Genomic DNA, 12,503 nt, shown 5'->3' with positions numbered 1-12,503 from the left:
CTACAAATCGTGCTGTAAGGCACTGAGCTGGGTTTTTCTATGTGGTAGTTAGAAGGAAGAAATGAACAAGCTGGTAAAAGTAATTTTGATTGGCTGGTGGACTCTGACACACTGAGCAGGTCCTTATAAAAAATAGTGGTTTCTTTCATAAAATGGTCACTTTCTCTAGATGGGGACTAGGACCCTTTCCCCTTTTACTTTCTTTTAAAATGAAGCATGGAAGTTTCTCTAAACAAGGCTTAAGACAATGCAGCCTTTTCAAGGTAATTCCAAGCAACTTGATCTCTGAGGTTTGTTTTTTGCTTTTTTTCCCCCCACTTCAAATTCAAATCAAGCCATTGGAAATAACAAGCACTCCGTATCTATGCATTTGGGGCATCCTGCAGTTCTGACAATGGTAGATTTTCCACCACACACACACACACACACACACACACACCCTCACAATCTGAGGACTCATTTAAGCCAAAGCTTTAAAAGTAAACTATTGTCCAAGAGGCGATAGCATTTTCTCTTAGAAGATCATGGATCACAAAAAATAAAACCTACCCAAATCTCTTACCTTGAAGCAGTAGAATTACCTGCAGAGATGTCCTCCTTTTCCTTGCAAAATGAGCCAGGCTTTGGCCAGCAGCAGAATTACTCCAAAAGAAGGAATAATGGGTCCTTTATGTTGTAATTTTCACTGTTTGTATGCAAGAAGTGTAGTGGGTCTGCTCACGTAGGAATAAATAAAAAGCCGAACAAACTGCTCTGCAGCTACCATGTGAAAAGAAAAGACCTCTAGTGGTCACAGGCTGAATTCTTTGAGGAAAGGAGAGAAGAGATGGAGGGAGTAGAGGAAACACACGTGTGTGTGTGTGCACACACACATGCACACACACACACACCTCTCGAACTCTAAGATTTCTCCTTTCTGCCATCCAGCCTGGCCAGAGGGATACGCGATGGTTTAAGAGGGACCTGGTTAAATTAACAGCGATGGTGGTGTTCTGTCTGGTTTGAAAAGAACCAATAATTTCACAAACTCATCACCACCCCCTGGGGGTCTGAGCAGGAGAGGCTTTGCCTCCCTGGATGACCAGGACGGTTCATCCCAGTGTAGAGGCTCCAGGTCCCCATCAGCATAGCATCCTCACTGTTGCTCCCAAGAGTCCCAGCTTTACGCTTTCTGCCAGCTTTGCATGTTCTCTAAACATTTATGGAGTGTGAGCGCGCTGGTGGCCACCGGCAGGCAGGGCTGGCTTGCTGCGTGTATGACCTGGCCTGGTGCTTAGAATGGCACCTGGGGCTGTCGTGAAATTCTGAATAATTTTTAACAAGGACTCTTCATTTTCATTTTGTTCTGAGCCCCATGAATTATAATGCTGGTCTTGCTGACAGGGAAAGCATGTTATTCCTAATATCCTAATTGGGAAAAAAAACCTTTAAAAGCAAATGAGACTCCTGATCTCTGGGAGTTACCTTTGGGAATGTGAACTTGAGGAACGTTCAGTTATCCAAAAGACTTCCTGTGAAGGAACACAGAAGGAGCTTCTTGGGACAGTGAGGCTGTTCCTCCACCACTGTAACTAAACTGTAGAGCAGTAATCTACAAGCAGATGTATTTTTTTTCATATGTGTGTTTTATATACATATATATTTTTTCATATGTGTGCTTTATATATATATGTGTGTGTATGTATTATATATATAAATATATATATTATTATTTTTTAAACAAAAATAGCAGTTTGTGATACCAAACCCATTTTCTTGGTTCACACATAATATTTCCAGGCCCACCTCTCTGGTATGCCTTTTGTTGGACACCCTTTAGCAGTAGGGTTCCCTGGAGAGGCCTGCATCACATTGAGCAGACCATCTTCCACAAGCCTGCCCTTGACCAAACCTAGTGGGACTGCCTTTGACCAAGATGGCAGCCCTATTGGAATCTTGCAGGAGACAATCTTGCGTGGCTCTCTCCCCTGGTGGATTTGTGGTTGGTACCTCCTTTACAAGGTTTCCAGAGTAGATATCCCTAAATGCTGCTTGCCTAAATAGAAAATGTACCCTGATATAGACTGATAAGATTTGGGAGGGAGAAGGCAGAAGGGGCTGTGTGATGTATTCTGGTACATGAAGGAATATGGTTCTTGCTCCTCTGATCCCCTGGAGCCTTCCAGACCCACATCTTCTCCACATCCTTTTATTGATTCCTTTCTTGTTTGAATCCCTCTAACACTTGGTCTGCTTGGCAGATCAAAGGTCTTGTACATTTTCCCTCACGGATGTTAATCTTCCTTTCCCAACTAGATCATGAACTCCTGAAGAGCAAGGACCACCTCTTCTCATCTCTTTTATCTTCCAAGACCCTGAACAAGTGCTGGTTCCTGGTAGCTACTGGCTTCTCACTAGCTGATTCATGATGGTCCAACAACGGATCCCTCTATAGAGAAATTCATTGTATTCAAAGCATTAGAGGAGACTTTTGATCCATATTTGGGGGTAGATATGGGTGGATTATTGTCCCACTTTACAGATAAAACAACTGGGGCTTAGATATATAAAATTATTTATCAAAAAATCAAATATATCCTGGATCTTTTTTTTTTTAAGATTTTATTTGACAGAGAGAGACACAGTGAGAGAGGGAACACAAGCAGGGGGAGCGGCAGGCAGAGGGAGAAGCAGGCTTCTTGCGGAGCAGGGAGCCTGATGCTGGGCTTGATCCCAGGACCCTGGGATCTTGACCCGAGCTGAAGGCAGACGCTTAATGACTAAGCCACCCAGGCTCCCCATCCAGGATCTTGATACAGGCTAGATCTCCTGACACCAATGCAGTGGCCTTTTCCCAAAGTACAAGCAGCTGGAGAAGTGATGGATCAGGCTCTCTTTTCTATACCTGGAGCTCCCACTACAGTCCTAGTCACATAATAGGTGTTCAGTAAATGCTTTTTGAAGAAAGAGCCCATAAACGAGCCATAAGGAACCATTTCCTCATAGGGAAGTTTCACTTGCTGATCCAGTAAGCAGAGATTCTCCATCCTTGGAAGCCTTTTTATACTTGCCTGAGATGGTTGAAGTGTTTTCCAGTCTGAAGTCAAGGAATTGGGGAAGATCAATCTCATGGTTCTCTCTCCACTATTTCATGGCATTTTTTCTTTATTTCTTACAGAGCCACTTTGTGGCATGTATGACAGCCATCTTAAACCAGATGGGTGACCAGCACTATTCCTTCTATATTGAGACTTTCCAGACCAGCTCTGAACTTGTGGTGAGTCAGCACGATGCTGGGTGGGGGGCAGTGTAGGGGAGGCATGTTACACTCTTGGCTCTTAAGAGTGTAGCGCAAGAAGGTGTCCCAGTGGACCTTGTGTATATGTGTTTCTAGTTTACAAACATGTTCATGTGATTCCCTAGTTCTATTTTCCATTTAGGCTTGTGTTTACCACTCCTGAAACATGTCTTCAGTCCCTGTCAGAGATGAAACCTGAATGTCTAGTCTAAATATGCCTCAACAAATGTTTGTTGATGAATCATGGACGTTTGGGGGCTTAAGAGCATGAGTGATAAAATCACACAGTCTAGGATTTGCATCCAGGATTTGTCACTGGAAAGCTATGTGATGATGGGCAAGTTCCCTCTCTTAAGCCTCAGTTTCCCCATCTGTAAAGTGGGGATAAATTATTTATGTCATAGTGTGGGGAAGGGGTTAATGAGAGCACAGTAGCTCTCACATATTAAATTCTCAGTAAAAGGTAGCTATTTCTATATTATGATTACAAATACATGGAGGAAGTTGGCCTTTGAGCCCCCTTGCTCTTCTAGCCTCTCAGGACTCATTTGTTACAGAACAGTCTGCATGTGGACTGTGGCCTATAGGTTCATAGCTCTGTAGCAGATGACTTATCAACATAAAGCCCAGCCCAGGCTGTCCTGGAGGTATAGCAGTCCCTTTGCCCTCAACATGGTCATGTCCATCATTGTCTCCTTACTACTACTAGAATTAGGAATTCTGCTGCGGAGGCTCACTTTCAGCTATCCTTGGAGTGGCCAAGGGAACTAAAATTGGCCCAATCTCAGAGAGTGGCCCATAAAAAGGGAATTATTAGGAAGCCAGTATCCTACTCTTTCAGCCATTCAGCAGAGAGATGGTGTCCTCACTGGATCAGCATTGGCAAGAAATGTAACCTTTTTCTGGATACACAAAAAATAAAACAAAAGGAAAGCCAAATAACCCAGGATTTTTCCCTACGTTATCTATGTCATGGAGCATGGAAATAGAAAGATTAGGTTCCTAATTTTTGATCCTCAGTGGAAGGAAAGGTGAGAAGAAAGATAGAAAAAGGAATTCTTACTTATTGAACATATATACTCTGTTGCTAATTCTCACAACAGTATGACCTAGGAATTAGTGGTCACATTTTACAAGTCTACAATCTGCTTGCTCAAGGCCACATAGCAAGTATGTGGCAGAGTAGGATTTGAACTTCTCTCCTAATCCTTAGAGCATGCTATAGCTTCTCATTCAGAAGCTAGGTTTTTCATCTATGAGCTGGAGGCCTTCTCTGTTCCCATTTGAAGGGAAGGAGCTTGTGATGATATCCGCATTTCCCCAGGTGATATCAAGGATGAATAACAATACTCGCCATTGTCATGACCCAGCACTTAATGAGACTTACAGTGGGCCAGGCTCTGTGCTGAGCATCTTTTAGACAGTGTGCACTTAATTTTCACAGTAACTCTTTGCGTTAGATGTTATCCCCATTCTGCTGATGTGGAAATTGGGACTTAAAGCATTGAGGTAATTTTCCCCAGAAGCAAAGATTGCTGAAAAGGAACCAATCTCATTTCCAGAATTTTGCAATTTAGCTTAAAGTAGTGATTTTAAAATTATATTCCTCCCATCCTCACTATCCCCTATCATAAACACACACACACACACACACACACGTCAACCACAGCTATTCTATTTTTACCTATTTTATATATTTGGTTCTGAGTAGTATTTTCTTTGGACAAACAATTATGCTGTTAAAATAATTGGAAAACCACTAGCTTAAGGAAAGAGCTCTGAATGGGTTTCCTATGGATTTTAACTTTTCCTGAAAGCAGACAGAGTATGATTTTGCTTCTTCCAGCTCAGGAGCGTCCACATGCCAGGGGTCCTGGTCTTGGTTATCTGGATTTGTCTTAAATTTGCAGTCTCCAAAGATGGAGCACAAGCTTGGTCTGCTGCAGTATCTGCTGGAGTGTGTTGAGGTCCACTCTCAACCTCTTCGAATGAGAAGTTGTATTTCCTCTAATCTACCCATGGATGTGTCTGTTATATATGAACTAGCTGTGTTTACAGTGTACTGATAATTAGGTGGTCATGGTAATAACTGTTTGCTACATGACCTGAGATGACTTCACAAAGTGTAGAATATTTCCTTCTTAAATACATATTTGAGAAGATGATTATAAAAATGTGACATCAATAGATGCATTTACTTCTTTCCTCCCAGAGACAGAATTACTAGTGCTTTGTTTTGAGAGTGTTTTCACATCCCATAGTCACATTCCACTTGTATTTGTGAAACAGTCTTCTGGTAACCAACGTGAAGCTTCCATTTAAAAATCCACTGCTATTGGTTCCATTGGATTTATTTAATGAATGCCCTTTCCCTTTCTGCCCCTCTAAAAGTAAATAATAAAGAAAAAATTTAAGCAGCCAACAAGGTCCGGGTCCTTCCAGTCAGTTCCTATGAAACAAGATGACAGGTGTGTTTTGCTTTACAACTTCAGGACTTCTTGATGGAGACATTCATCATGTTCAAGGACCTCATTGGGAAAAATGTGTATCCTGGAGACTGGATGGCCATGAGCATGGTTCAGAACAGGTGAGCGGCCACTTGTCCCTACAGCTGCATCACCCCAGCAATCACTTAAAAGAGCACTCATGGAGACAAGGTGGGGATACTTTCTCCCTGGTTAGATGAAAACGTGTAGCGGAGTCTTTCTTTCTACTTTTAAACCCTAGGGAACTCCACACCAATCTTGAATCTTCTTTTTGAAAAAATATGTCAGTCCTCATGACTTTGTATATACTGAGCTGGCTACCTCCCACCTTCTCCATTCTTTAAATACCAGTTAAAATAACATACTTTGTGGGGCACCTGTGTGGCTCAGTCAGTTAAGCTTCTGACTCTTGGTTTTGGCTCAGATCATGATCTCAGGGTAGTGAGATTGAGCCCCGAATCAGGCTCCCCTCTCAGTGGGGAGTGCTTGGGAGTCTCTCTCTCCCTCTGCCCCTCCCCTAACTCTCTATTTCTCTCTCTCTAAAATAAATATATAAATCTTAAAAAAAAGAACATACGTTGTGAAGTCTTCCCTAAACTCTTGAGACAGTAGGTCAGCCTTATTAAAATTATAGTATTTTAACATTTATTCAAAATAATAAAATATATTTTGTGGCATACAGTAAAGTAAGTTTAGGAAGCATGGGATTATGCAGTTTTGAACAGATTTCTGTGCTGAAGGACTTCTTAGAGCCTTTAATATGCTGATGGGATTCTCTGAATGGAGGATTTAGGATACAGAATTTCACAAATGTATTTGCTAGTGGAACCATTTGGTGTGCATATATGTATGTCTCTGTGTGTATATATAATATCAGTTAACATCTCATAGGATTCCAGTGTAACCCAAGTATAACTCAGATCCCACATAACCCAGCACAACATTAGATAAAAGTAATTATAAGCAATTTCAGTCTTTAATGCTTTCTCTCAAATAGTATCATCTCATCAAAATGAAATTCAAATTATAACACTCAGCAGTATTTTCTGATATTCCCTTTCTTCATTTCTCTGGCTCTCAGTATCACTCACATCCCATGCTTTATCCACATTTCTCTTACAACCCTATTCTCAATTCCTATCCACAAACTCCGTTAAAGCTGAATCTTCTTGGCCCCTTCCCCTTTTTTCCCTCTCTCACTTCCCTCTGGCTTTGTATATTTTTAATCCTCCCCAAGAAAGGCCCTTCACTTTACACTGGCAAGAAGTTTTGTCTCTCTCTACCTATTGCCTTTGTTCTATATCCCAGAAACCAAGAATTGGCTGGCAAATGGAAATACTCCTAGAGGGTGGAAGAAGAGAAGTTGAAGAGGCAGAAGGAGAATTCCTCTTAGTAGGAGGAAAAGAGCAAAGACTATAAACATTATGTATTAATAATTTTGTCATTGGATACAGTCTGAGAATTTCTATCTCATGTATGCCTAAGAGCTGACTCCAGTCCTGGGTGGCCTCCATCCCTTACCGTCTGTCCTCTGAAAAGCTGTTCTTCCACTAATTTGATGCCTAAATGCCTAGCCATGTGACTCGATAGACTCGTTTACCTGCAGTACTCTTGAGGCCAACTTTAGGGGCTGGTGAAGGGGTGAAGAGTTTTGTCAAGGCAGAAAGAAGTTTCTGGCTTGCTGTGCAACAGAACTTATGGTGGGAGGAGAAAAATCAGCCCAGCAACAAAATGTCAGAATTCTCAATCTGGGCTAACCTTGCCCTGATTCTCCATGTTCACATCACACAGATGGGAGTCTGGATTTTGCAATGATTAAAGTGTTGGTGGGAATTAGGCCCAGGTCACATGACAAATCAGAAACAGGCCCCTTCCTACCCCTATGTCAGGACCAGCTTTCTGGGCCTGTACCCTGTGCAGTTGCCTAGGGCCCTGCACTCTAAAAGGCTCCATGTTTGCTTTAATGCCCTCCTTTTGCCATCTTGAAATTCTTAATAATTTTTGAATGAGGAGATTCACATTTTCATTGTGCACTGAGCTCAACAAATTATGAAGCTGATAGTACCTTATGTCAATGTTCAGTCGTCTTGTGTTACAGTAGTAGTCAGCTCCTGAACTGTATGTGAATCCTTTTACTGTTTGCCAGCTGATCAATAATGTCTTCAGGTTTTGCCAAAATACATGAAGCACCCATGTGCGTCCTCTTCAACTCACCCTGTGCTTTGGATATATTCAACTATTCACTGTTATCTACCATTTCATTTTTCTATGACTTTGCATAAACTATTGCTTTCCTCTCTTCTAGACCAAACTCAACATGAAAGCATCCTTCAAATTCTTCACCCTGTCATCTCTCCTTTGTGGATGCTTCTAAAACTCTCTCATGGTAGGAGAATGTGTTTTCTTCTCTGTATTTCCATACATGCCCATATTATGGCACTTACTCCACTGTGCTATAATTTTATCTTCGTATGACTATTTCTGCCACTAAAGAATGGGCTTCTTGAAGGCAAGCACTATGTCTAATTTATCTCTGTGTTTCCAGCTCCTAGCACAAAGCCTGACATTCATAAATACATATAATGAACTCTGTGTATCCAATAGCTATTTACTGATTAGAATTTTTAAAGAAATCTAGTTCAAATCTGCCTAAGTAAAAAGAGAGTTTATTAGCTCAGAGTTACGTCTTCAGGCATGGATGTATCTAGGTGCTCAAACAGTGTTGTAAGAAATCTGTATGTCTATCTTTGCTCTTTTTTTGTTGACTTCATTCTCAGGCAGCTGCTCTCTTTGTGGTGGGGAAAATAGGCTCTAGAAATTCTAGAGATATGCCTTGAATTAGCAAGCCCAATAGGGGTTGAAAGAAAAGGTAGAACAAGTGTCCCCAGGCTAATCTTTAAAGCTCTGGCTTAGGCTACATGCCCATTTATAAATTTCTGTGGCCAGGAAAGTGAAATTTGCTATTTCATCAGGCTTGGGTCACGTGATTCACTTTGCAACTGGGAGGCAATTGTTCCCTCTATCCAAACCGCAAAGCCTGGGAGCAAAGGGGGGGGGGGGGGCGGCGGTAAGGGGAGTAGTTATCCAAAGGAAAAGTCTAGGAGTTATTACCAAAAGAAGAATTGGATGATGGATAGGCAAATAAATGCCCAGACATCTCCCACTTATACAAGGTCGGGAGGATGGGAGCCCAGAGAGGCTGGAGCCCTGACCTTCTGAGCTGCCTACAGTCATCTTGGAGGAAGCATATAGAACAGTCTGGAGGAACATCCCCTCCTGAAATCCCAGCTAGCTATGGACTTTGGTCTTTTTTGGAGGGATAGGCCCCCAGAGATGATATAATAATCCTTGGTTTCTTTATACTTAGAAAATTACAATATAATTTTCTAAAGGATCTAAGAAAGCAGAATTGTCTCCTAAAGAGCAATATTTGCATCCCTTAAGGCTCAGCTAAGTACTTAAGTCTCTACATTAAAAAAAAAAAAAAAAAAAAAGAAAAAGGTAGACTCAGAAATACAGTTGGATTTCAGACTTCTGCCACTTCTCTTTCTTGGTAAGTCATTTAATCTCTTGGACTCTCAATTTCCTGATCTGTAAAATGGGGATTATTTATAATGTTCATTTCATGGTATTTTTTTGTGAGGATAGAATGAGTTACTCCTTAACACAATGCTGGTACCTCAGAAAACTCATTGAATAGATGCATTGCCATCTCCAGGAGTAGACAACAAACTTAGCCTTGGACTAGAGAAGGATGTGCCTAATGTCAACCAGAAAAATGATTGTTGTTCTCCTTGAAGGGCACATGGATTAGTTAGTAGATGTCCTTCATCTTCAGTCCACAATGGAACACTTGAGATTTTCTCACCTTTTTTACATTTGGTGTGATGTTATGATAGCTAACATGTGTTGGCGCCTAGATCTACTGCTGTTGTGAATACCTTACATGTATTAGTTTATTTAATCTTCACAACAACTTTATGATGTAGCCTGTTGTAATCCACATTTTATGTATGAGGAAACTGAGGCACAGAATAGATGAGTAACTTCCACAGTATTGCATTGCTAATAAGAAGCCATGCAGAGTCCATGTTCTTGATCTCTACTGCTTCATCCTATAAAATAGTGAGGTCATCTTATGAAGTGCATTGTACAGATGTGCCCACTGCATATTTAGTGGCTCAACAAACTGAAAGAGGCCCAAAGAGTTAGCTTGCCCAAGATCTTGTGGCTAGTCAGTGAAAGATTTCAATGTAAATTGGACAAACAGAATATGCAGCATGGTTTAGCCCAGGCCAGTATTCTCCAGAACATTTCTACTTCCTATGCTGGTTAGTATGTACTTTACAATTTCCTTCCTTTCTTTCTTCCTTCCTTCCTTATTATTTACATATTATTAAAACCTACATGTTTTTGTAATTTCTCTATTATCACTTATGATTTATGTATGTATGTATGTATTAGCCATATATAATTTATTTTTCTGCTTGTTGGAGGGAATGGAGTTTTCCAGAGTTGAATGTCTTCTCAGCTATGTACTTTGTGTATGCAGACATGGTGACATGTCTACTGCAAGAAATGCCTTCTGTTAGAACATTTTTTTTTTTTTTTCATTTTGGTAAGACACAGCTTTCAGTAAGATCTGATTTATAGGACACGGTAAATTTTTAAATGATGAAGTTCTTTATAATATAGTAAACTAACAAAATTATACCTAGGAACCTCTTTTCTCCCCTTCCATCTGCACCTCGATCTGGAAATCCAACATTTTGAAGGGGCTTGGGGATTTGGACACATCCCTAAAGCATCTCAAAAAAGGAATCAACCCACACATATTTATTGAGTATCCTGGTCAGGCAGGGCTCTAGGGAGTGGGCCTGTCCCTTGGTCCTGGAGGGCAGGGGGCTTATGGTCTAGTTGGTGAGACAGTAAATATGCCCATGGAAATGTGGCCAATTGCTACAGTCACTGCAATGAGTTCAGAGCACAAAAAATACCCAGAGGAGGTAGGATTTACCACTACTAGGGTCTATATCCTCCCTCCACCATTTAATAGTTAGCTGACCTTGGGTGAAGTTCTGTGATTATTATGACTCAATTTTTCTTCCTATAAAATGGGGCTAATAATAGTACCTATCACAACTGTGAGGACCAAAATGAAATAAAATAATATATACAAAGTCGTTAGAACAGTGCATGGCACATAGCAAGCATTTCATAAATGTTAGGTATTATTGTCCTTGTCAATTCCTGTGGTTTGGGAATACCCAAAATATTTCACAGAAGAGGCAAATCTGGGCTGGATCTTGTCTACCTTTATCAGTGTCCTATTCCAAGGTCTAACATTGTCTCAAGCACATAACAGGACCAGGCACACAGTAGGGTCACAGAAGTCGATCATAGGAAACTGAGTAGGGCAGCGCCCAGCAATCGTATGGTGGCTCCATCAGGAGGCTGACAAATCACTGAGTCCCACTTTCCCTTCCTCCTACCCACGTTAATTTGTAGCACCTACTCCTTTTTGTGGGCCTCACCTCCGCCAGTGCATATGGCCCAGAAGGAGGCCCCTCCGTGGGTTCTTTAGCCAGCACAGCAAACTAATCCTGATGTTTAGCAGGCTGCAGGATTCCAGATTCCAAGAGCCTACTGTGTCCCTTGCCAGAATCCCAGATTCCAAGCAAGGCGTCGGGGGCACTGGGAGTGAGACATTCCTTGATGCTGAGCTGGAAGCCATTGCTTCACTCTAACCTCTTGGTGCACGGAACTTTTGTGTGTTTCGGGGACAGCATCTTAAGGGCTCTGGGAGGATGGATTTCTCGCTGCCTCCAGGGGAGGAACAAGAACTCTGTTGTCCAGCTCTTTTTACTTCCATCGTCAAATTTGACCTGTTGGAATCAACAACATCCCATGAACCACAGAGAGAAGGGGAATGGGGTTCAAAGAGGCCTTCTCCCTCCCTTGGGCATTCTCACCAGAAAAGGCATGCCCTTTTATTCCTGTCCTGCAACCTGTGGGTGTGGGTTGGTTGTCACTTCGGAATGGTTTCAGCCTGGAATCTTCCCGCCTCGGAGCTACCAGGTGGCCAGCCTATTAACAATAGCAACAACAACAACAACTGACATTTATTGAGGACTTTTATGTGCTGAGGCACTGGGCCACCAGCTTTATACACTACATCTTATTTAATCTTCACATGGCTCATTTCCCAGAAGGGGCCCTTCAGATTCCCCGAGGTCAAGCAGCTAGCTCCAGGCCACAGCATGGAAGAGTGCCAGAGTGGGGATTTGACCCAGGGTAGGCTTGCTCAAGCACCTGCAGGAGTCGGTGTGATAGCAGCAAAACCAAGAGGACCTACTTCCTAGCGGTATTGTGAAAAGTGGTTGAGAAAATGCATGTAGAACATGTAGCATAGGACCTGGTACATAGTCCTATCTTCTTAAATACTACTCCACCTTCAAGGATCTTCCCGCCAGTTTCTTCCTACTCGCAGCAGCTGACTTCTCCCACACGTGGCTTCTGCTTCCTCTCAGAGTCATCTATTCATGGCTTCTCCTCAGGGCGTGGGTCACTGCCTTCTCCCTAGGGGTCCTGCTTTAGGACTGACATGAAGGATTTGATTTAACTACTCTCCAGGCCTGGGCGCCCCCGCTGGCTACCCATAAGATCACCCGTGGCCACTGGCCACCCAGGGAACACTGCCCAAGTCAAGCGTTGGCCCTGTGCCCAGGCGATTGTGGGCA

At 42.2% G+C, this 12,503-nt stretch overlaps 2 protein-coding genes across 2 annotated transcripts in view; one reads left to right on the top strand and one right to left on the bottom strand.

The window, feature by feature from the left end:
• The window catches only part of INSYN2B (inhibitory synaptic factor family member 2B), a 118,614-nt gene extending 117,872 nt beyond the window's left edge, over window positions 1–742 (bottom strand). Inside the window, exon 1 of the mRNA XM_045901606.3 lies at window positions 563–742. The gene's annotated coding sequence lies outside the window, so the exon portion shown is untranslated. The remainder of the gene's footprint in view (window positions 1–562) is intronic.
• The window catches only part of DOCK2 (dedicator of cytokinesis 2), a 419,219-nt gene that overhangs the window by 324,446 nt on the left and 82,270 nt on the right, over window positions 1–12,503 (top strand). Inside the window, exons 28-29 of the mRNA XM_045901591.3 lie at window positions 3,158–3,256; window positions 5,770–5,864. Coding sequence (XP_045757547.1) covers window positions 3,158–3,256; window positions 5,770–5,864 — 194 coding nt within the window. The remainder of the gene's footprint in view (window positions 1–3,157; window positions 3,257–5,769; window positions 5,865–12,503) is intronic.

Source organism: Mirounga angustirostris, unplaced genomic scaffold (assembly GCF_029215605.1).
Source record: "Mirounga angustirostris isolate CCGP_5_RB_7025 unplaced genomic scaffold, mMirAng1.0.hap1 SCAF_7, whole genome shotgun sequence".
NCBI classification, from domain to species: Eukaryota; Metazoa; Chordata; class Mammalia; order Carnivora; family Phocidae; genus Mirounga; species Mirounga angustirostris.
The sequence above is the reverse complement of the archived record's forward strand: the minus strand, read 5'-3'. Positions and strand labels throughout refer to the sequence as shown.